The sequence below is a fragment of the Molossus molossus genome, unplaced genomic scaffold, assembly GCF_014108415.1.
Source record: "Molossus molossus isolate mMolMol1 unplaced genomic scaffold, mMolMol1.p scaffold_m16_p_4, whole genome shotgun sequence".
Classification (NCBI taxonomy): domain Eukaryota; kingdom Metazoa; phylum Chordata; class Mammalia; order Chiroptera; family Molossidae; genus Molossus; species Molossus molossus.
This window is the reverse complement of record NW_023425377.1, coordinates 24,782,024-24,806,012: the sequence shown is the minus strand read 5'-3', so window position 1 is coordinate 24,806,012 and position 23,989 is coordinate 24,782,024. Positions and strand designations below refer to the sequence as shown.

Below are 23,989 nucleotides of genomic sequence, written 5' to 3'. Positions count from 1 at the left end.
AATCTTAGGCTCATGATCAGTTTCAAAATAGCAGTTGTTGACTCTTCTGGAGCTGGAATCATTATTGCACTCTAAAACTTGAATTTCAACTTGAATATTAATGCCATTAAAAGAATATTAATTTTTTTTATTTTATAGTGACCCATGGTTGACTTGGATTATGTGCCCATTGTCTGACTTAGTTTCATGCCTTGCATCCGTCATCGATGTGGTAGTTATTTAAATAGGAAATGTTTCACAATTTTAAAAACATTTAAAAGCAATTGAAGCTTTTTTTAGATTATTGGTGGAAATCACTGACGGGGAGCAAAAGACCATCCGAGTTTCACATACTGATAAAAAAAACATTTTTTAAAAAGCATGCTAGTTTTATTTTTAAAAGGGGATTGGGAACTAATGAATTTATCTGCATTAATGGACAAAGTGATAGCACCTCTTGGACTGCATACGTTTGTACTGAAGACGAAATATGACCTTAGGTCTGGAAGATTCTCATTTCTTCTGAAAATAGGTTACCAAAGAGAATGAGGAATTATATTTCGCTTATATCTTCCTCTTCTTTTTCTTTTTAATTGCAGTCAACTTGAAGAAGAACAGAGAAAACATAATACGAAGCAAGGAACGGTGAAAGCTGGAGCTGAGAAAGTTAAGAGAGGAACAGTACAGGTAGTTATTTCAGGTCATCAGAGCCGCCTACCTATTCCATTCTCATTAGGCGAGGCCTCGCTCCCTCGTCCCAATCCCGGGTCTGTAGTGACTTTGCAAACAGAAAATGTATTGGGATCCTCATGTAGAAGATCCCTTCTTCCTGGTTCAGTTTATTCACACCTAATTTGATCAAGTTGCTTATGCATTTGAGAAGAGATCGACCACCCTTTCCTCTGCTGAACTTATGGATTGGATTATCCCAGGAAAGAAATATGTGCAGATTGTCTTCTCTGGATGCAAACCAATAGAGGCAGATGTTAGATTTTGCCTCATACCTCATTGTATAAAGATGTTTAGTTAAAAACAAAACACAAAAAACAAACCTAAGTTTTCCTCCCAAATAATTCTCTGTGAAATTTTGCAGAAGTTACTCAATAGCATCTTTTAGCCTTGGGTTTGCTTCTGTAACATCTCACATGATGATGATAATGGTGATGACGACGATGATAATGACAATGGTGATGGCTATTAAGTATGTCATTGCTACTATATGCAATGTGGTCTATCAATTCCATGACTGATCTCTAGTAATTATTCAAGGTATGAATTATTATTTGTATTTTATAGAAGAGAAGTCATGAGCTCCATCTATCTCCCTGCCAGTTGTCAGACGTTAACATTTTTGTCTTAGTTTACTCATTAATAAAATAAGTACATTATTGTTATTTTAAAATTAAATTTCAAGGAACTTATCTATGTATAACAGCACAGCCCCCCTTCCCCCGCATAGCTGATGTCCTCAATATTGTACATACAATGAACTTTACCTTCTATGTGGTCACGCTCATGTTCTGTCATGAATGTCCCTTCCCCTTATCAAAATTCTAGCCATTTTTTATAGTTCAGAATAAGTATTAGAGACTCCCTAAAGATTTTCTCCATTTGTACAATATACTTAGTAGTTTGTCATCTATTATGCCAATCATTTTTCTTTATTTCTCAATTATATCATTTGTTTTATTCTAACTTATAAATGCATCTATGTATTTATTTCTTCAAATGACACTAAAAATTCTGTATTGGTTTTTCATGCTTGCTCTAACCAAGTACCACAAACTCAGTAGCTTACAAGCAACACAGACTTACTGTTTCACGGTTCTTTAAGTTAGAAGTGTGACACACATCTCACTGGGCTCAATGAAAGGGTTGGTAGGGCTGTGCTCCTTTCTAGACTCTCTAGGGGACAGTTTGAATGCTTGCATGTTCTAGATTCTAGAGGCCATTCATGTTCCTTGGATCTTGGACACTTTTCATCAGCTGCAAAGCCAACAACACCACATCTCTGACTGTTCTTGTGTAGTCCTGTCTCCCTCTCACTACCCATCTGTGTCTTCCAGTTTTAAGGGTTGACCTTCTGATTACACTGGGCACACTAGAACTATCCAGGATCATCTCCCTGTCTCAGACTCCGCATCTTTAATCACATCTGCTAAGTCCCTTTTGCCCTGTGAGGTGATATTCGCAGGACCTGGGTATTAGACCTGGGTGTTAGGGCTTATACATATTTGGGGTTGAAAGCTATCATCCTGCCTAGCACAAATACCTTTACAAAAGGAACATTAAATTCTTCCTTTTATCTCCCATAGTGCTGAGCAGAGAATAATATTTGCATTGAATTGAAGGTTTTCCAATAAGATATGTAGCAACTACCTTATATTCCACATAATGTGTGATCTGGGTCTCTGAGAAGCATCTTGGCTAATACCGACCTCCTGCATCATCTTGTCCATGCATCCATCATGTTTTGGGGCGTTATATGATAGTTTCAAAGAGGTAATGTGAGGGAAACTTTCTCATGTTTAGTTACCTGAATCTTGGCAGGAGCTGTGCAGTGAATACCGTAACCATGTGAAGAATGGACGACTTCCCTGCACCAGAGAGAGCGACCCCATCCAGGGCCCAGATGGGAAAATGCATGACAACACCTGCTCCATGTGTGAGGCCTTCTTGTGAGTAGAGCTCAGGGCTTCTGAAGGAACGGGGCCAATGGAACAAAGAGAAGTTTTCAAACAACTTTTGTCAATCTTCTTATTGTGGACCAAATACTTATTCTAATTGCTTTGCCTGCACTGTGCCAACACATTTCATGCTCACAACAAAAATGAGAAAAGTATTCTTTCACTTTTCTCTCCTGTTCCTCTTCTGCCCTTCTCATTTAAAGACGAGGAAGCCACAAAGAGGTTAGGAATTTTTGTGTTTCTTAAGCGATGTGGCTCCAGAGTTTTTCCTCTTAACTACCATGCTATATTGCCTCTCAGAAACCAAACATTGCCACTTTATAAAGAGTTTTTGCACATACAAAAGAATCAGTAAATGAGAAAGTGTTATTGCAGTATATTTGCTGAGAAGCTAAAGAGATTTACTCATTAAGGGACTTTCTGTCGCCCCCTATCTTCTTGAGGAGAAGTGAATCATTCTAGTTCATTATCCAAACAAAATGACACACTACTATGATTGGATCTTTGAGGTTGCTTGAGAATAGTGAAAGCAATGAAAGATCAACTCGTAGATGTTGAGGATGTGTTCCACTGTATTAAGATCCTTTTTTTTTTTTTTTCCCCTCTTTCTTCTCTCCCGGCTTTTACTTACAGTCAACAAGAGGAGAAAGCAGCAGCAAAGGAGCAAGCAACAGCAAAGGTGAAAGCAATAGCAAAGGAGCAAACAATAGCAAAGGTGAAAGCAGCAGCAAAGGAGCAAGCAACAGCAAAGGTGAAAGCAGCAACAAAGGAGCAAGCAACAGCAAAGGTGAAAGCAATAGTAAAGGAGCAAGCAGCAGCAAAGGAGCAAGCAACAGCAAAGGTGAAAGCAGCAGCAAAGGAGCAAGCAACAGCAAAGGTGAAAGCAATAGCAAAGGAGCAAGCAGCAGCAAAGGTGAAAGCAGCAACAAAGGAGCAAGCAGCAGCAAAGGAGCAAGCAACAGCAAAGGAGCAAGCAACAGCAAAGGTGAAAGCAGCAGCAAAGGAGCAAGCAACAGCAAAGCAGCAAGCAACAGCAAAGGAGCAAGCAGCAGCAAAGGAGCAAGCAGCAGCAAAGGAGCAAGCAACAGCAAAGGAGCAAGCAACAGCAAAGGTGAAAGCAATAGCAAAGGAGCAAGCAACAGCAAAGGTGAAAGCAGCAGCAAAGGAGCAAGCAACAGCAAAGGAGCAAGCAACAGCAAAGGAGAAAGCAGCAGCAAAGGAGCAAGCAACAGCAAAGGAGCAAGCAACAGCAACGATGAAAGCAGCAGCAAAGGAGCAAGCAGCAGCAAAGGAGCAAGCAACAGCAAAGGAGCAAGCAACAGCAAAGGTGAAAGCAATAGCAAAGGAGCAAGCAACAGCAAAGGTGAAAGCAGCAGCAAAGGAGCAAGCAACAGCAAAGGAGCAAGCAACAGCAACGGTGAAAGCAGCAGCAAAGGAGCAAGCAACAGCAAAGGAGCAAGCAACAGCAATGGTGAGAGCAATAGCAAAGGAGCAAGCAACAGCAAAGGTGAAAGCAGCAGCAAAGGAGCAAGCAACAGCAAAGGAGCAAGCAACAGCAAAGGTGAAAGCAGCAGCAAAGGAGCAAGCAACAGCAAAGCAGCAAGCAACAGCAAAGGAGCAAGCAACAGCAATGGTGAAAGCAATAGCAAAGGAGCAAGCAACAGCAAAGGTGAAAGCAGCAGCAAAGGAGCAAGCAACAGCAAAGGAGCAAGCAACAGCAAAGGAGCAAGCAACAGCAAAGGTGAAAGCAATAGCAAAGGAGAAAGCAACAGCACAGGCTACACCGCAAGCTGCGAAGGTAATTTTCTCAGGATCTCTAGTGTTGGGCCTTGTTCCTTTTGTTCTTTGTAATAGCATTCTAGACATCTCATCAGCAGAAATGTCTTCCTGTTCAAGTCTCATGCCTGAAATGAACACAGAAAACCTTTACGCTGAGGGGGAAATGGTATTGATTAGAAGTTTGCTGAGGACCAATTTTATTGCATGATAATTCAAATTTGGAGTTTCATTTCTTGAAAATGGAGTATTAATTTACTTTGGGAGGGATATTTTCCATATTTGGCTTTTCTTAGATGTCTGTGGTCAGGCAGAGGTTATTAATAATAGTCTTTTCAACGTACTAACTTCAATTTATGTCATTCAAACCTGTGTCATTTCTAATAGAGAGTGTGAGATCTCTCATTCACATTAGTCCAATTTACAAAACAATGTGCACTAATATTTATCACCTTAGTCCTTTGTCACCTCCCAAATATGGAGGAAATACTACTGTTCTCATCCCCCAATTAATGATGATTATGCAATTTTTTGACTTTCTAATTGTTTTTCACCTATTGTACATTTTCTACATGCTCTTATAATTGTATAATTTTACAAGTAGCAGAACAAAATTTGTCCGTATGTAGATGTTGAATTACTTTCCTATTAAAGCTCTATGCAAGCGTATTTTCTCTCCTAACAATAGCTACAAAGTAAAAGCCTAATAATTTATTCAGGGAAAGTTGAAACAGTTTAAAAGTTTGCCTTAAACTGACTCACTTTCTCAGTAACTTTCTTGCTGTTAGCAGGAAGCATTCTTCTGTGGGTAATTTAGAATTGAAAATCTGTTTTATCCATAATATCTGATCAGTTGCTACGTTGTCTTATATTTTTCCAATGATTCTAACATATTCCTTTTTCTCTCCACTGCCTGTTCTTTCTCTTCTGCTTTAAATCTGTATTCCCCACTTGAACAAGTAACTCCCCGAAAGGTGTCAGCTTCTCCAGATATCATACTCATCCTCTCTCCATGTCTTTATTTTGTACATTTCTTTACTAATTAGGTTGAGCATGTTTTGTCCCTTTTTCTCAGCCTTCTAAAGACACATAAAGGCTCAGCAATATTCTTTTTTTTTTTTAATTTATTTTTATTGTTGAGAGTATTAGAGATGTCCTCCCTTTATTCCCCCACTGACCCCTTCACCCTATTCCCTGCCCCCGCCCCCTAGGCCTTCACCACACTATTGTCTGTGTCCATGGCCTATGTATATATGCATATTAGTACTTTGGTTAATTTGCACATTATTCTTATTTTATTGTTCTTCTAACTTTATTAAGATATCATTGACATATAATATTGCATACATTTAAGGTGTACAATATGTTGATTTCAAAATGATCCACCGTAGTTTTAGTTAACACCTGGATCCCACCATAGAATTGCATTTATGTGTGTGTGTGTGATGAGAATAATGAAGATCTACTCTTAGCAAGTTTCAAGTATATAACACAGTATTGTTAACTGTAATCACCATGTTCTATAGTAGATTTTCAGAGCTTATTTTTCTTAAAACTGAAAGTTTATAACCTTTGACCAACATCTCCCCAGTTGCCCCCCTCCCCCCAATCCCTTAGTAACCACTGTTCTACTCTCTGTTTCTATGAGTTTGGCTTTTATAGATTCCACATATAAGTGAGATCAGACAGCATTTGTCTTTCTCTGTCTGGCTTATTTTACTTAGCATAGTACCCTCTAGTTTTGTCCAAGTTGTCACAAATGGAAAGATTTTCTTTCCTTCTTATAAAGGCTCAGCAATATTGTCTGTTCGTCTCCTTCTAGGCCTATTGGGTCTTCTCACCTTTGATCTTTCACACCTTTTATAGACGGATGTGCAACACAACACACACAGATATATGTGATTTATCAACTGTGTCAGCCTTCTTCGGCAACTAGATTACAGGCAACCTCAGGAGAACGATGAGGTGTTTACACATCCCCTACAGTACCAGGACAATTCTGAGTCCGTGATGAAAGCTTTGAAAAGACTCACTGATTTACTGCTATATGTAATCCCTTCTAATTTTCCTTCTTACTCTGTACTACCTATTCTTCGCTTATTCCTCATAATAGGCAAAGGTGCAAGAAGGGTAGAGAACTGCTCTGAGAAGATGTTTTCTTCATGTTTCAGGAACTCTGCAGTGAGTTTCGGAACCAAGTGAGGAACGGGGTGCTCACATGCACCGGGGAGAAACACCCTGTCCAAGGCCCAGATGGCAGAATGCACGAGAACCAGTGTGCCTTGTGTGCAAGTGTGTTGTGAGTATCTCCTCTCATCCCTCCCACAACATTTCCTCATCATTGTCATCCCTGAGTCTCAGTTTCTTCAGAAATGTGTAGAATATATAGCATGGGTTGTGTGCTAGTTACTTTTAAAAGCACATGGACAAGACATTAGGTGATATTGAATCACATAGTGACAGTGTTATTCTCATTCAATAGTCCTTCTGTCTTCTTACTAAGTCATGGGAAAAAGTCTTAATTTAGTGCTAAAAAGTCTTTAACACTTGATAAGCATCATTCATAACTAAGGGAGAGCAGACTTTTGATCATCTGGATGGGATGATCTCTTTGCTCTCCCTCCTACCCCTGACACTTGACGATTGTATGAGTATATTCAGATATTGCTTAAGGGAAAACCATTTGGACAGAGTTCTGTGGGGCCAGTGTGCAAAGGCTTAAAGTAACCCGAACATGAAATGGACTAGGGAGAATGATATTTATCTTTTCAGAGACATTGCTATACACAGGTGAAATGAACGCTTTGTTTGATAAGTGTCTTAGTATAGAGAGCGAAACCCCAACGGGGCATGTCCACCTCATAGATGTGTATTAAAATGTGTTCTTGGTAAGCCAGGTCCAGGGCCTAAACAGCCACTGTCTGGCTGAGTGGGACCAGAGCTCCATGTGTGGGACAAAACAGGAGAAGCTGATGACATGTTACCATCTCTGGCTCTTCTCCTTCTTAGACTCCTATTCCCCTACTGAACCATTTGCTAAAATAAATGTTGAGAAAAATATTTAAATAATATCTGTTGAGACAGGTGCAAAGCTGATGGTGTTCCTTAACTTTCACACGTCTTGGTCCAGTCTTAGGTATAAGATTTAAGCTTCCTAAAGGAGAGATGAACAGGGAGGGCAGTTAACAGTGGCCCGAGATTCAAGAACTCAGGTTTCTTCTCTCACCTGCTGGATTGGCTGGCACTGTGGGGATGGCTGGGTAGGCATGATACATGCTAAGGAATTGTCTGGACTCGGCATGCTTCACGTCAGCAGAAAATGGCAAAAATGCCAGAATCTTAGGCTCATGATCAGTTTCAAAATATCAGTTGTTGACTCTTCTGGAGCTGGAATCATTATTGCACTCTAAAACTTGAATTTCAACTTGAATATTAATGCCATTAAAAGAATATTAATTTTTTTTATTTTATAGTGACCCATGGTTGACTTGGATTATGTGCCCATTGTCTGACTTAGTTTCATGCCTTGCATCCGTCATCGATGTGGTAGTTATTTAAATAGGAAATGTTTCACAATTTTAAAAACATTTAAAAGCAATTGAAGCTTTTTTTAGATTATTGGTGGAAATCACTGACGGGGAGCAAAAGGCCATCCGAGTTTCACATACTGATAAAAAAAACATTTTTTAAAAAGCATGCTAGTTTTATTTTTAAAAGGGGATTGGGAACTAATGAATTTATCTGCATTAATGGACAAAGTGATAGCACCTCTTGGACTGCATACGTTTGTACTGAAGACGAAATATGACCTTAGGTCTGGAAGATTCTCATTTCTTCTGAAAATAGGTTACCAAAGAGAATGAGGAATTATATTTCGCTTATATCTTCCTCTTCTTTTTCTTTTTAATTGCAGTCAACTTGAAGAAGAACAGAGAAAACATAATACGAAGCAAGGAACGGTGAAAGCTGGAGCTGAGAAAGTTAAGAGAGGAACAGTACAGGTAGTTATTTCAGGTCATCAGAGCCGCCTACCTATTCCATTCTCATTAGGCGAGGCCTCGCTCCCTCGTCCCAATCCCGGGTCTGTAGTGACTTTGCAAACAGAAAATGTATTGGGATCCTCATGTAGAAGATCCCTTCTTCCTGGTTCAGTTTATTCACACCTAATTTGATCAAGTTGCTTATGCATTTGAGAAGAGATCGACCACCCTTTCCTCTGCTGAACTTATGGATTGGATTATCCCAGGAAAGAAATATGTGCAGATTGTCTTCTCTGGATGCAAACCAATAGAGGCAGATGTTAGATTTTGCCTCATACCTCATTGTATAAAGATGTTTAGTTAAAAACAAAACACAAAAAACAAACCTAAGTTTTCCTCCCAAATAATTCTCTGTGAAATTTTGCAGAAGTTACTCAATAGCATCTTTTAGCCTTGGGTTTGCTTCTGTAACATCTCACATGATGATGATAATGATGATGACGACGATGATAATGACAATGGTGATGGCTATTAAGTATGTCATTGCTACTATATGCAATGTGGTCTATCAATTCCATGACTGATCTCTAGTAATTATTCAAGGTATGAATTATTATTTGTATTTTATAGAAGAGAAGTCATGAGCTCCATCTATCTCCCTGCCAGTTGTCAGACGTTAACATTTTTGTCTTAGTTTACTCATTAATAAAATAAGTACATTATTGTTATTTTAAAATTAAATTTCAAGGAACTTATCTACGTATAACAGCACAACCCCCCTCCCCCCGCATAGTGATGTCCTCAATATTGTACATACAATGAACTTTACCTTCTATGTGGTCACGCTCATGTTCTGTCATGAATGTCCCTTCCCCTTATCAAAATTCTAGCCATTTTTTATAGTTCAGAATAAGTATTAGAGACTCCCTAAAGATTTTCTCCATTTGTACAATATACTTAATAGCTTTGTCATCTATTATGCCAATCATTTTTCTTTATTTCTCAATTATATCATTTGTTTTATTCTAACTTATAAATGCTTCTATGTATTTATTTCTTCAAATGACACTAAAAATTCTGTATTGGTTTTTCATGCTTGCTCTAACCAAGTACCACAAACTCAGTAGCTTACAAGCAACACAGACTTACTGTTTCACGGTTCTTTAAGTTAGAAGTGTGACACACATCTCACTGGGCTCAATGAAAGGGTTGGTAGGGCTGTGCTCCTTTCTAGACTCTCTAGGGGACAGTTTGAATGCTTGCATGTTCTAGATTCTAGAGGCCATTCATGTTCCTTGGATCTTGGACACTTTTCATCAGCTGCAAAGCCAACAACACCACATCTCTGACTGTTCTTGTGTAGTCCTGTCTCCCTCTCACTACCCATCTGTGTCTTCCAGTTTTAAGGGTTGACCTTCTGATTACACTGGGCACACTAGAACTATCCAGGATCATCTCCCTGTCTCAGACTCCGCATCTTTAATCACATCTGCTAAGTCCCTTTTGCCCTGTGAGGTGATATATTCGCAGGACCTGGGTATTAGACCTGGGTGTTAGGGCTTATACATATTTGGGGTTGAAAGCTATCATCCTGCCTAGCACAAATACCTTTACAAAAGGAACATTAAATTCTTCCTTTTATCTCCCATAGTGCTGAGCAGAGAATAATATTTGCATTGAATTGAAGGTTTTCCAATAAGATATGTAGCAACTACCTTATATTCCACATAATGTGTGATCTGGGTCTCTGAGAAGCATCTTGGCTAATACCGACCTCCTGCATCATCTTGTCCATGCATCCATCATGTTTCGGGGCGTTATATGATAGTTTCAAAGAGGTAATGTGAGGGAAACTTTCTCATGTTTAGTTACCTGAATCTTGGCAGGAGCTGTGCAGTGAATACCGTAACTATGTGAAGAATGGACGACTTCCCTGCACCAGAGAGAACGACCCCATCCAGGGCCCAGATGGGAAAATCCATGGCAACACCTGCTCCATGTGTGAGGCCTTCTTGTGAGTAGAGCTTCAACCACTACTACTGCTGAGTGGAGGAGAGATCATCTTCTGGGCAGGCAACAGGGAGAATGCTGAAGTTTTCCTCCAGGGGCTAGATAATTTAGGGTACCTCTGCATTGAGTGGGGGATTTCCTATTATAAAACCATAGAGTTAGCACATTTCTTTATAGTGCTTGTTCTCAGTGTTCTTAAAGGCACTTGAATCACCTTTAAGGGGAGACCACGTGCTAATGGCAAAATCCCCAGAGCTAAAGGTATACAAGGACTGGGATTCTGTTCTCTGTGTACATACTGTCATGAATAATCCAAAGATGTAATCATTGGACCTCACTCATTGAAAATTTCCTAACATCTAGTCACTATTTGTAAGTATCCTAGCTGCGTTCTCGGGAGAAGGACATCTTTATTTTCTAAAAGAAATATTATAGTGAAAATGTACTTACTGGCTCGCTGAGACATGTCTTTTCTTTAAGCAACCCCATAAGCAAGAGGGATAATATGGACTGAGTGCATTTACCTTCCTACTCCCAAGCTAAGTTGGTTGAGGTATGGAAGGAATGAAATATTCCTGCCTAGAGAGTGTTCTCTAAGACAGCATGTACTGGGTGCTAGGAATGATTCTCCTCTACCCTCTTCTGCAGCCAGCAAGAAGCAAAAGAAAAAGAAAAAGCTGAAGCCAGAACACAGGTTAAGAGAGAAACTGAAAAGGTAATTGTCCTGGATGTTCATACCACAATGAAAAGATGAGGTTTTGTAGTTTCTCTTTAAAAATAATTCATGAAATTACTGAAGACCTGTGGGAGAGATCTTGAGGTTCATTTAGTCCAGGGTTTGACAAATTTTGTCTTAAAAGGCCAGATAGTAGATATTTTAAGTTTGGGCTGTTCAGTCTCTGTCACAAATACTCCAGTCTGCTGTTGCAGTTCAAGCAAATGGGCATGGATGTGTTCCAACAAAACTTTATTTACACAAAAAGGGGATGGGCCAGATTGCTTACAGTCCATAGTTTTACTTGCAAACCCCTGATTTCTTCATTCCCGTATATTTAAATGATAATTTAAAATGGAAAGAAAAACTTGCTTAGAAAGGTAATGAGAGTATTGATATCAGAATCCAAATCTTCGTAACTCAAAGTTTTCACATATGAAAAGTGGAAATGATAGAATTCAAACCTCAACTTGCTGACACCAATCAAGCATTATTTCTAACATACCATGTAGGTTTCAATGGACACATTTGATCAAACTGGGTGTGTTTCTTGATTTACCTTTATTTTTTAGTCCTCACCTGAGGTTATTTTTCTATTTATCTTTAGATAGAGTGGGAGGGAGGGAGAGAGGAAAAGAAAAGGAGAGAGAGAGAAACATCAGCATGAGAGGGACAAATCCAGCACGACCCCAACCAGGGCTGGGGACAAACTGCAACTGAGGTATGTGCCCTTGACAGGAATCAAACCCGGGACTCATAGGTCCACGGGCTGACACTCCAACCACTGAGCCAAACCGGCCAGGGCTCTTGATTTAAATATTTCTGGTGCCAGCAATTTGGGGAAAAATAGAAAAGTAACTTTCCCAAATAGAATTTTCTATTTCAAAAAGACTGATTCCAGGTAGATTTTTTCCAAGTTTGTGATCATTTTTTGCCTCCAGAAAAACAAAACAAAACTATTGATATTAAAAATAATTTCTAAACAAAAGCATCACATTTAGAATTCTGCATAATTTGTTTGTTTACAATTTTATTTCCCACAATTATGAATCTGAATTTTAAAATAATATGATCAGCTCATACGATTCACTTTTCAACATCTACAAGAGAAAATTCTTCAGAATCAGACTATTTCTGATTTCATATGAGCTACGACCAACAAACTGTCCTCTCATAACATATTTCTTTCACTCACTCTGACCAGTTAGGGAACCTGGCATTGAACCTCAAAGCAGAGCTAGGAGAAAAAGTTAGTTTTGTCTTCATTGACTTTCAACATGAACTAAAAGATGCAAACCAACAACTAAAACAAGCAAAGAGAACCCCATAAATTCAATCCCAATTGCTACCAGTAGTTAACTCTATGAACATAAGCTATTTGCTTATTCTCTATCCATTCCTCATATAATTCTGAAGCTAACATTTATTGAGCACTTCCTAGATGTGAGTCGTAGATATACATACATGTATTATCTCACGTTATTCTCATAACAATCCAGGATGTATATTGAGTACTTAATACAACTTTACTTAATACATATTTGCCTTTATTATTTTAACCAAGTGGAATATACTATTATTACTTTCATTCAATGGATGAGGTAACTGAGGCACAGAGAAGCCTCCCCCACCCCCAAGATGAGGTCTTTTGATGGAAGATTGGAATTATAATTAATAGTATGATATAGCTGTCACCACGTTAGTGCGTGTCCAGACGTACCGGGAATGTTATGTTAGATTCTTTAGGAGAGGGGAAGAATTCAGAATGAGAAATGGTTCAGATGATTGAAACAGAATGAGTGAGTGTCTGGGATGTTTAGCTCTTAGAAGAGAACGTAGGGAGTTGCAGGAGGAGGACAAGAAAGCTTTCTCCAAATATGTGAAGAACTCTCAGGTAGAAGGAAAATGTTCTCAGTTTCTCTGAGGGAAGTAAACTACTTTGACTTTGTTAACTGGTCTGGAGGGCCATGCTCATCCTAACTGTAATGACATCTTAAAAACACCAAACCCTAAGAGTAGGGATCCTACAGGACTTACTATTTTCTAAGATTCCCCAAAAATAGCACTATGGCTAATTTGTGGGAACTATCAAATAGTAATTTGGGAATGAACTGTATGGAGGGTAATGGACTCCTTATCACTGCAGGTGTTCCTGTGCAAGTTAGCTGACTTCTTGGTGGGCAAGATTAGGGGACTGAGACATAGTATGGATGGTTGGACCAGATAAACTTTGAAGTTCTGTCTAAACCTGATTGTTTTTAGTCTATGATGTGTTTAGTGGGTTTTTTAAAAAAAATAATAATATAACAGAGATAGATGATAAACCCCTGAGTAAGAAATGTGACCAGTCCTCAGAGAACCCACTTTATTAAAATTGTCTTGCCTGTTTGTGACTGCAATTTCAGTCCGAATTCAGGGGCTAAATGTCAAGGAAAAAGAAAACTAAACCACCTTTTAAATCCCGGATGCTTAGTAGGAATTGAGCAAAACAACTGCCAGAAAAAGGAAAAAAAAAAAAATAACAACAACAACAAAAAAACCTTCGATTATTTTCTCTTTTCCCCAGGGAAGCACTTAGTAGGAACCCAACAAAGTAATTTCCGAGAAAATACCCAAGCCCTTGCCTCTTCTTCTCCTTTCAGGACACATGCAGTGAATTCCGGAGCCTTTTGCAGAATGGAAATCTCTTCTGCACACGAGAAAATGATCCCGTGCGTGGCCCAGATGGCAAGACCCATGGCAACAAGTGTGCCATGTGTAAATCAGTCTTGTGAGTGCACAAATGAGGCCCTGCTGTGGGTCCACAGAGCTGGGGAGGCCAAGAGCTGGGAAGACAATGCATACTGTGGTTGTCCTTTCCTGACATATGAAAGCAAGAAATAATTATCTGTAAAGCATTTTTAGGTGAATCTTTATAAAGGCTAAGACTTGTAATGCTAGAAATAGACAGTGTATTAGACTGTTACCACATCCTCCATTAGTTCTGGGGTAGAGCCTATCAATAGATCACAGCACCTTTCCTGATCAGATTACAAATCCTTTGCTGTGAGTGAAATCCCCACTGGGAAGAAAACACGCCGATTTCAATAGCAATCTAACTCCTCTACCTACATTTTTGAAAATACCATATTTTCAGGAAAGGGAAAGTAGCTTACACAATTTTTGGAAGTACAACTAAAATATTTTGTATTCAACAGTCATTTGCTAAACATCTACAGTGTACCACATGATAATGGTTATACAAAGAGGAATGAGTCTTTCTAGAAATCATGTAGCTCACTAGAGATCAGACACGGGCATTAGTTACTACAACACATCACTAAATGGAAAACAATGGAAACATGTTATGCTCCTTCAGGGAAGAGAAAGTTAATAGTTTTGTGGAAGAATAGAACAAACCCATAGCATCTGGATAACATGCGGACAGCACTGGAAGGAATGAGAGGAAGAGAGGGGAACAGAATAGATAAAGATCTAAAATGAAGAAAACTGTCCTATGTACAGTAACATGCAAGTTTTTAAATTTAGTTAGAACTTGGCCAGTTCACCAGCTTTGAATGGCAGGTCAAAGGATTTTTAAGTCAATTCCATGTAGAATGGAAGGCAGCTAAAATTTATTTAGGTAGACGAGGCAGTGCCGTAACTATGGTACTTTAGGAAGATTCATATGTTGGCATTAAAAGAATAAGAAAAGAGAGGGACCAAAATTAAGAATGCTCCAGGTGGTGGAAGGGGTTTGCAATGACCCAGTATAGAGTCACTAGAGCCAGGAAAATAGGTTAGAAGGTGAGTGGACCAACACGGGAGGCACTGTGAAGGGGAAATCAGTGTTACGTGGCAACAGTTATCTGAGCTGAAGGAGAGGGAGGCGCTGGAGAGGACTCCTGTGTTCTGTTCTTCACAAAGGGTAGAGAATCGAGGAGGAACAACACATTGGATAGAGAAGATACTTATTTTGGAGCCTCTTAAATATGAGGTGTTCGAGAGAACTACCTGGAGATTCACAGTGAGCCTTTATGAAATATCGATAGCTCACCTGGGCTTGTCTGTGATTTGTAAATATTGGTTTCCTTTTACTGCCATGAGGGATCTTCCAGGCAAAGGGCTCCACGTAATGCATCATTTTATTTCCAAAGAGGGCCTGCAGAGTAGATGGCCGATAAGTGCTGGTGAATTCTAGACCAACCTAATTGGGCCGAATGATGAAAAACCCATGGCCATGGACTCTACTCTCTGTAATCTACTCTTCCCTCCCTCCCACTTGCTAATTTCAGCCAGAAAGAAGATGAAGAAAGAAAGAGGAAAGAAGCAGAAAAGCAGAGGATTGCCACAGATCATGGTTCCGACGGTGGTAAAGGAGGGCAAACTCAGGTGAGAGCAACTCTAATTTCATGACCAGAGAGGGCTCAACTCATGGAAAGTAGGACCGTGGCACAGGCTGTGGTACAAGCTGACTGTGTGTCTTGCTGAGTTTAAAAGTGTCCTTGGAAGAATAGAGGATTGTCCCATGAAAACTGTAGGGTGATACCTCAGCAAGTTCAGTCTCTTAAGGGCTCATTTTGACTTCTTTAAACCTGGAATAATTAACATGATAACCTTGTCCCAGTCTCCTGACTTCTCTCTCTATGGTCTAGCTCTCATGTCAATAATCAATCACAGGAGAGGAAGAGGTATAAATGTGGAGATGTCTCACATCAGCGTCATGTTCTTCATTTTCCTTTATTATTCTCTCTTTCCCTGAATGGAGTCACTTTGTTGAGGTATATTTTCTTATATTTCCTTCCTTCCTTCCTTCCTTCCTTCCTTCCTTCCTTCCTTCCTTCCTTCCTTCCTTCCTTCCTTCCTTCCTTTTCTTTCTTTCTTTCTTTCTTTTCTTTCTTTCTTTCTGTACATGCCCCAGCGGGAACTGAACCCAGGACTCTCTGGTCCGCAGGCCAACACTCCAACCACTGAGCCAAACTGGCCAGGGAAAGATATATTTTCTGTTGATCCAAAGCAGCATAATATAGTGAAAGAGCATAGGTTTTAGGGTCAGATCATTCAGGGTATGACTCTGCCCCTTCCACTTAGGACTTGGGAAGCACTAGCTAAGTTACTTCAGCTCACTGAACTCTGGTGTCCCTGATGGAGCAGTACTGTTAGAGGGATACCACAAAACAACATAGGCAAGTGTTCAGCATATTTCCTGAGCTATTCTGAAGTGTCAGCATGACAATGTTGCGTGTAAGCCCATGCCTTGAATGTGTGAACACAATTTCACAAGCTTCCAGTGACCCTATTGCTCTTCTTACAACCTGGAGATGTCAAGACCATCTGCTCACTTCCAGACCTGACACAGGCCCGATATTTGCCCTTGACAAATTCTGCCCTTTTGTTTTTCCACCTTTTCTCATTTAGAAGGCTGAGTTCTCATTCTCCAGTAATAGACCTGGTAGGACCTATCTTCTCCATAATTTGCTCAAGCTAATAGACGTTTTGCAGGCTTTCTTCCAGCATTTCTTTCTCCTTTCTATCTACAACAGAAGTCAGCAATTTTTTTTTAAGTCCAGATAGCAAATATTTTAGGCATTGTGGGTTATGGGGGTCTCTGTTACAACCATTCAGTGTTAACATTGTTGAGGGAAAGAAGCCATAAATAATATCTAGACTGGATGAATGAGGGTGTTTCACATTTTATATATAAACCTGTCTATGTAAGATCAGGCAACAGGACAGATTAGTCCTGTAGGTTATATAGTTGGCTGACCCTTGATCTATGCTATGAATTTCAGCCAGCTTTGTCCTTTCCCTCTGTGGAACATGAAAAGCAGTATCATTAGGCTTGACAACTGACCTCTTAGAATATGGGTGATTCCATCCCCCTTTTCCCTGTAGACAGCAATCCTAGAGGTTATATTCCATGTAAGAGAAGGTAGACAAGAACTTTCCTTACTCAAATTGTTCACCAGCCATGGCCAGTTTGGCCAGGCAGACCAGAGAGTCCCAGGTTCAGTTCCCACTCAGGGTGCGTACCTCAGTTGCAGTTTGTTCCCGGTCCCAGTTGGGGTCATGTGGGTGGCGACCACTTGATGTGTCTCTCTCACATCAATGTTTCTCTCTTGCTCTTTCTCCCTCTCTTCGTCCTGCTCTATCTGAAGATGACTGCAAAGATGTCCTCAGGGGAGGATATAAAAATAAATAAATAAGTAAATAAATAAATAAATAATTCACCAAATTTAATAACAGACCAAGTAATCCAGAAGGCGTGCTCTCTTCTCTCTTTTCAGGACCAGTGTGCTGAGTTTCTGGGAAATATGAAAAATGGAAAACTCAGCTGTACCCGGGAGAGCGATCCCGTACGGGATGCCAGTGGCAAAATGTACAACAACAAGTGCTCCATGTGTAAAGAGATCCTGTGAGTACCTCTCTCAACAGGCATTTCTGAAACATCACATCGTCTTCCTGAATGCATGGCTAGTTCTCATTGATTAAGAGCTCCCTCCATGAAAACTATCCTTTCTGTTAATTCCCAAACGTTATATCTTTTTCTTGCTTCCCCCTCAAGACATGGTAAGAGGTTAAAAAAATCATGATCCTGAGGTACTTTCTCGATCATATTTCTACCTTGGGCTCCATAATTTAAGAAATAATATTATAAAAGGTTAACCTACAAATCAAGGAGGTAGAATGATGAGTCAGTGGGGAATTAAAAACTGCAACTTAGGAAGAAAAGGTGAAGTAACTGAGGGCGCTGGACTTGGAGACCTGAAACTTGTTTTAAGTATCCAAAGGATTAATGTCAGGAAGATGTGACAGACTCAACAGGTTTATTCTGTGTTGTCCTGAGAATGTGCAATAAGACTAAAGCATAAAAGTTATAGGAAGATACACTTAGACACAAATAAAGGAGACCTTGAAATTGCCTGAGTTGATCTGCCTTGAATATCTACCTGTGATGAGAGAGCTTCTGAATAACCGAGCTGGCTGTCCCTCATGGAATGTGCAGAGACATTCTCTCTGAGGAACAGGTTTAGGGTACATCAAGTCCAAGGGTCCTTTGAAACCTGGGTACATGTTCACAAGATGACTACTGGCTCTCTTCTCTTCTAGGGAAAGACAAGCAAGTGGAAACAATGGGTATACTGGCTATAGAGCAAATAGGACTGAATCAGCATCAAAGGTGAGTCATTAGGTTTTGGCAAGAATGGTCTTTCTGTAAGTCAACACTTGGCTGTCAAAAATATGGAAAGAGAGAGTCAATGTTGCCAACCAACATGTTGCCCTTAGATCAGAAGCCATCATAAATGTAAAACTCACTGGGAACTTGTTCAGTGTGGAAATTTAACTCCAAGTGGGAGTCTTTCAGTATTACACTTTACAAAGCACTTTTATAAATAGTAGTTTATTGAATTCTCTCCACAGCCTAGTAAAATACATTTTAAAAAATTATTTTATAGACGGGTAAAAGGAGGTTCTGCTGCTGTAGCAAATTACTACCCACAGTGGCTTAAAACAACACCAATTTATGCTCATGTATATCTGGACTTCAGATGTCCTAAGTGGGTCTCATTGCATTCAAAACAAGGTGTGAGCAGGGCTGCATTTCTTTGTGGAGGCTCTGGGGGAAGATCTGTTTCTTCATCCCGTCTAACTTCTACGGACGGCCTGCATTCCTTGGCTTGTGGCCATCGAAAATCAGCAATGGCCAGTTGAATCTTTTTCACGCCATAGAACTCTGACACTGATTCTTCTTCCTCCCTTGTGTCACTCATTGGGCCCATCCAGGTAATGCAGAATAAGCTCTCCATTTTAAGATCAGTCAGCCGAGCAGCAACCTTAAGTCCACCTTTGATCTTATTTCCTTCTTACTGTGTAAGCCAACATGCTTACAGGTTCTGGGAATTAGGCTATGGCAGTCTTCATGGGCCATTATACTTCCTCCCATAGCAAGGTTAAGTGGCTACCTAACTCTCGAGTCAAAATCTTCAGTTCTTCTCCTCCTCCACCTCCTCCTTCTCCTCCTCCTCCTAGTTCTCTTCCTCCTCCTCCTCCTCCGCCTCCTCCTATTCCTTCTCCTCCTTCTCCTTCTCCTTTTTAAAATACAAGCAAAAGTTTATTTAGAAAGTCACAGAGGTAGAAGAATTAAGCCAGGGAAGGAGTGAGCCAACTGAGCTGCGTGGGCTCAAGGAACAGGTTACAGAGGCGAGAGAGAGGCCCTTGGGACTCTGAGATGGAGAGAGGCAAGGGGAACATGCCTGGGGGAGAGGGAAAGGCGTGGGCCTGCTCCAGAGAGAGCCACCAACGTCTTCACCTTTTCAAGCCGATCAAATACTATGTGGAAACAGCCATTTCTAATGCAAGCTCGCCTTCTTTTCAGGATGTGTGTGATGAGTTTAGAGACAGGATGAAAAACGGACAACTTATCTGCACCCGAGAAAGTGACCCTGTCCGTGATGCAGATGGCAAGATGCATGGCAATAAGTGTGTTATGTGTAAGGAAAAACTGTGAGTATTTTTCAAAAATGGGTCTTTAATTGTGTCTTAAATATATAATGATCATTTCTCACCAGTTTGAGAAAATGACATGTTTTTTTAAGACAGATCTAGTGATCAATGAGATGTTTGTTCACTTTGGTAGAAATGTTTCTTTCCGGTTCTTTGCTTCCAGGGAAAGGGAAGCAGCTGAAAGAAAGAAGAAAGAGGATGAAGAGAAGCGAAACAAAGGGCAAACGAGTAATGAAAACCAGGTACTATACATTGATATGTAAATTTGGATGGTTGTGGGTATGGTGAATTTATCCAACAAATGTTCATGAAATGCCTACTCTGTTGCAGTCATTATGGATATAATGATGGTAAACAAGACAGGACCAGACCTTGCAAAGAAATAACATGCTAATTGATGCCCTACGAGCAACTCAGATGCAATTTCCACACATGTGTAGGACCAGTGACCATTGTAAATTAGTGTTGTTATCCAGTGAATTTCTTTTCTGAACTTTTAAAACAAAAACAAAATAACCAAGCAAATAGATACTAAAATTACAAACAAGAAAGCAAGCATCAAATGCTTGGAGCTCATGATGATGAATTCTTGACTTGGCCTTACAGTGCCATCTTGTGTTCAATTTTGGGCTTTCACACATGATGTTGAATGCTTGACAATACCAACACAGGGACTGTGGCACAGCATAGTCTCTTCTGATCCATCTATGAGCTCCAATTAGAGGGGTAGGATACTGAAGTTTCCCCAGGAAGACTATCCCACTAAGGAGGCAACACTTCATTAAGTCTATGCTGACTAAACAAAATGAAACATTAATAAGTAATTATCATTTAAAAAATATGTTGAGGATATCTGTAATGCATTTTGGTAGATGAAGGGTTTTGTGACAAGGCTTTATTGTACAACTTCAAATGCTATCTACTGGCCATTTATTCTATTTGTGATCTTGGTCAACTTTTTCATTATTTATTATGTCCTTGAAGAATGGCAAATAAAAAAAAAAAAAAAAGCTCTCTCTATATGAATATATAGAGAATGTCCAGATATCATGTGTGTATGTGGCAAAAAGGGAGCTGTGGTCTTTTCTCTTCATGAAAAGTGAAATAAGATTTACAGAGTATTTGCATCATAATATGTAACCCCTTCTCCCCCAAATCTATGTAGAGGGTAATACTGTTCCAATTTTATAGTTCAGAAAAACTCAGAGACATTAACTATAGACAGATAATAAATAGAAGATCCAGAGACTGCACTCTTGAAGCAAAGGCTGCTCTGCAGGAAAATGGGTGCTATTGCAAACATGTATGTATTGGCATTGTTGAGCACCTGGAAAAGGAAATCATTCTAGTAATTCTAAAAGTGTGAGAGCTGTGAGACTTTAATATGTTAATCAGATATCAAATTCCAGAGAAGTATTTAAATGCTCAGAAAAAGTAGGTCTAGAGTTGTTTATGGGCATCACAATTGAAAGAAAGAAGGATAACTAATCTAAATTACTAGCAGTATTTTTTTTCTTTATTGATATTTTAGAGGGAGAGAGAGGAAGAGAAATGGAGAGAGAAAGAGAAACACCGACAAGAGAGAACATCGATTGGCCGCCTCCTGCATTCCCCCCACTGGGGACTGGGCCCACAACCTGGGCATGTGCCCTGACCAGGAATTGAACCAGTGACCTCTTGGTGCATGTGTCAACACTCAACCATTGGGCCACACCGGCTGGGCATTAGCAGTATTTTTTAAAGTCATCTTCCCACATTTCTACTTTGGCTCTTTTGGCTTAATGGAAGTTCAAGACAAATTTCTGTAGATGTCCAAAGCTTTCAACAGAGGCCAGATCCTATGGACTCTGTTCCATTGGCTTCTCTTTAAGGTTCTTATTTTTTCCATGAACAAAAATGCTCCATCTTCTCACAAATGTATAGGAGTTTTATTCTCTGCCAGGTAAAAGCAATGAAGGAAAGGAGAATAGCCTGGTTGTGAGCAGGTTTCAGATCACAAACCCAACATTGACTTGAGTTACTTAATCTCTCCAAGCTTTATTTTTCTCATCTGTAAGTGGGGGAAAATGTATGTTTATCTTGTAGAGTTGTTATGACAACTAAGGGCACATCAAAGTGCCTGGCATATAATACAGATTTTGTTTTTAAAATGTTTATTATTATTATTATTATTATTATTACTATTATTATTATTAAGGAACTAAGCTAAAAGTTCACATATAAGTATGTTTTGCCCAAAGAGCATCTTCTAGTTCATTCCAGGTTTTTTTCTGTATGGAGTAATGGGAACAATTGTAGAGAGATGGGTTTGGGGCTCAGCATAATAGAAAACTGTACAAAAATGGAATGGGCTGCCTTAAGTGGTACATTCCATTGGGGCAAGACAGGTATTTTGAGAGAGGTGCCATGGGGAGCATTCTAACTTCCTGAGCATATACTGAACACAGTGCCTTTAAAACACATTCCATCCGTACAACTTCACTTTTCTCTAGATTTCCCCTCCCCCCCACCTCAAGCATTTGAGTTTAGATCTTACCGACCAGTCCTGTTTTCAGTCCTTAAGATCAGACTCTCACATCAACATCTCGCTTTGCTCCGCGGGCAGGATCAGTGTCAAGAATTCCGGAGCATGGTGAGAGACGGAAAGCTCATCTGCACCCGAGAAAACGACCCCGTTCGCGGACCCGACGGGAAGATGCACGTCAACAAGTGTGCGATGTGTCAGAGCATCTTGTACGTGAGGAGGTTGACTGATCTGTTTGATATGGTGTGCCTGTTGGCCCAAAAAACAGTTCCCCTCAATTTAAACCTTCAGGCGCTTGGCCTCACCTATAACAAATATACCAATAGCTCCTCACCTGGGAAGAAGACAATAGTTTCCAGGGCACTTTCACAAAACATTTTATTTTGATGTTGAGCAGTATAACTATACCTGGAGCGTGTGGGATGGGGGGAGAGCTATTGGACCATGGTCAAATGATTGACTTTCAAAGAGGAAGCTCACCAGCTAAGTAACGGGGGACAGGCCAGTTCCCTCTGCAGAGCCCCGGCTCCTCCTGTCTGTAAAGGGGATGATAATTTCACAATAAAGTTTTATAGGGATTTGAGGAGATGATATTTTTAAATGTTTATAAACTTTAAAGCACTAAAACTATATAATGAGTAATAAATGCTGAGTTTAGTTGTACTTTACTAAGAAAAATAAAACGAAGAAACAGAGCAACTCTCTGTATGAAACCCATAAATAGATCCTACTAGGGGAAAATATAATGGCAGTATAGTAATTGAATTGAGGAGAGTTGATAACATTGCCACAAATAATGAAAATTCCAACAAGCAGAAGTCATTAGTAAAAAATGGTATTTTAGATTTTTTTTTAATCCTCACCCGAGGACATTTTTTCATTTTTTGTTCAGATAGAGTGGGAGAGGGAGAGAGAGCAGGAGAGAGAGAGAGAGAGAGAAAGAAAGAGAGAAACATTGATGCGAAAGGAACACATCGAGTGGCTGCCACCCGCACAACCCACCAGGGCCGGGGACAAACTGCAACCGAGGTACGTGCCCTTAGCAGGAACCGAACCCGGGTCTCTCTGGACCGCAGGCCGACGCTCTAACCGCTGAGCCAAACCAACCAGGGCTAGATTTTTTTTTTAATATGAGAATACAGTGTTAGATTTGTTAATGTTTAAAACAGGAGAAAACTTGGGTTAAAAAAAATTTCAGTAATAACCCTGAAAAAACTCTCTCTTTTTTTTATTCTGCAGTAACCGAGAAGCTAGTGATAGAAAACAGAACGAACAAGAAAGATCACACGACAGGCCTTCAAATGATAAAAAGGTTATTTCTTAAAAGATATAAAACTGTTGTACTTTTCCTCCTCACATTTGGAATTCTACTCTAGTTTTGGGATAATGAAGATGCTAATCTTTTACTACAAAGAAAACTGATTTTGCCTGTATCGTCACTTTGGGTGTAATAAGATTTTTTTTTTTTCCTGGATTGAAGATTTCATGTTTTTCTCAATTTTGTAGAGTATTTGCCAGCACTGTGTCGATTATGGCTTTAGTCTCTTGTCTTGGGAGAAATGTGGGTTGAAAAATAGAGGGAAAAATCCTTTACCATTTCCCCTGCATGCTTGTCTCTGACCCTAAACGCCCAAGGAGGCTTCAGGTGGCTTGTGGACAATGATTTAACAAGTCAGGTAATATACACGTATCTCAAAGCCTCCCCTTTCGCTTCTCTCCTTGATGTCTTCTTTCTGTTTTCTCCAGATGATTTTCCCAGCATCAACAAATCAGTAGTGTGCATGCATGATGCTGCCTTTTCAGTTTGCTTTCCAAGACGGCGAAGAAGACATCG

The 23,989-nt window shown here is 39.8% G+C and overlaps 1 protein-coding gene across 1 annotated transcript in view; it reads left to right on the top strand.

Moving 5' to 3' along the window:
• SPINK5 (serine peptidase inhibitor Kazal type 5) overlaps nucleotides 1–23,989 on the top strand; it is an 85,817-nt gene that overhangs the window by 48,008 nt on the left and 13,820 nt on the right. The window contains exons 19-31 of the mRNA XM_036281625.1: nucleotides 579–666; nucleotides 6,614–6,741; nucleotides 8,356–8,443; nucleotides 10,309–10,436; nucleotides 11,081–11,147; nucleotides 13,790–13,917; nucleotides 15,422–15,518; nucleotides 17,414–17,541; nucleotides 18,237–18,306; nucleotides 19,504–19,631; nucleotides 19,795–19,873; nucleotides 22,237–22,364; nucleotides 23,395–23,467. Of these exons, the coding sequence (XP_036137518.1) occupies nucleotides 579–666; nucleotides 6,614–6,741; nucleotides 8,356–8,443; nucleotides 10,309–10,436; nucleotides 11,081–11,147; nucleotides 13,790–13,917; nucleotides 15,422–15,518; nucleotides 17,414–17,541; nucleotides 18,237–18,306; nucleotides 19,504–19,631; nucleotides 19,795–19,873; nucleotides 22,237–22,364; nucleotides 23,395–23,467 (1,330 nt within the window). The remainder of the gene's footprint in view (nucleotides 1–578; nucleotides 667–6,613; nucleotides 6,742–8,355; nucleotides 8,444–10,308; nucleotides 10,437–11,080; nucleotides 11,148–13,789; nucleotides 13,918–15,421; nucleotides 15,519–17,413; nucleotides 17,542–18,236; nucleotides 18,307–19,503; nucleotides 19,632–19,794; nucleotides 19,874–22,236; nucleotides 22,365–23,394; nucleotides 23,468–23,989) is intronic.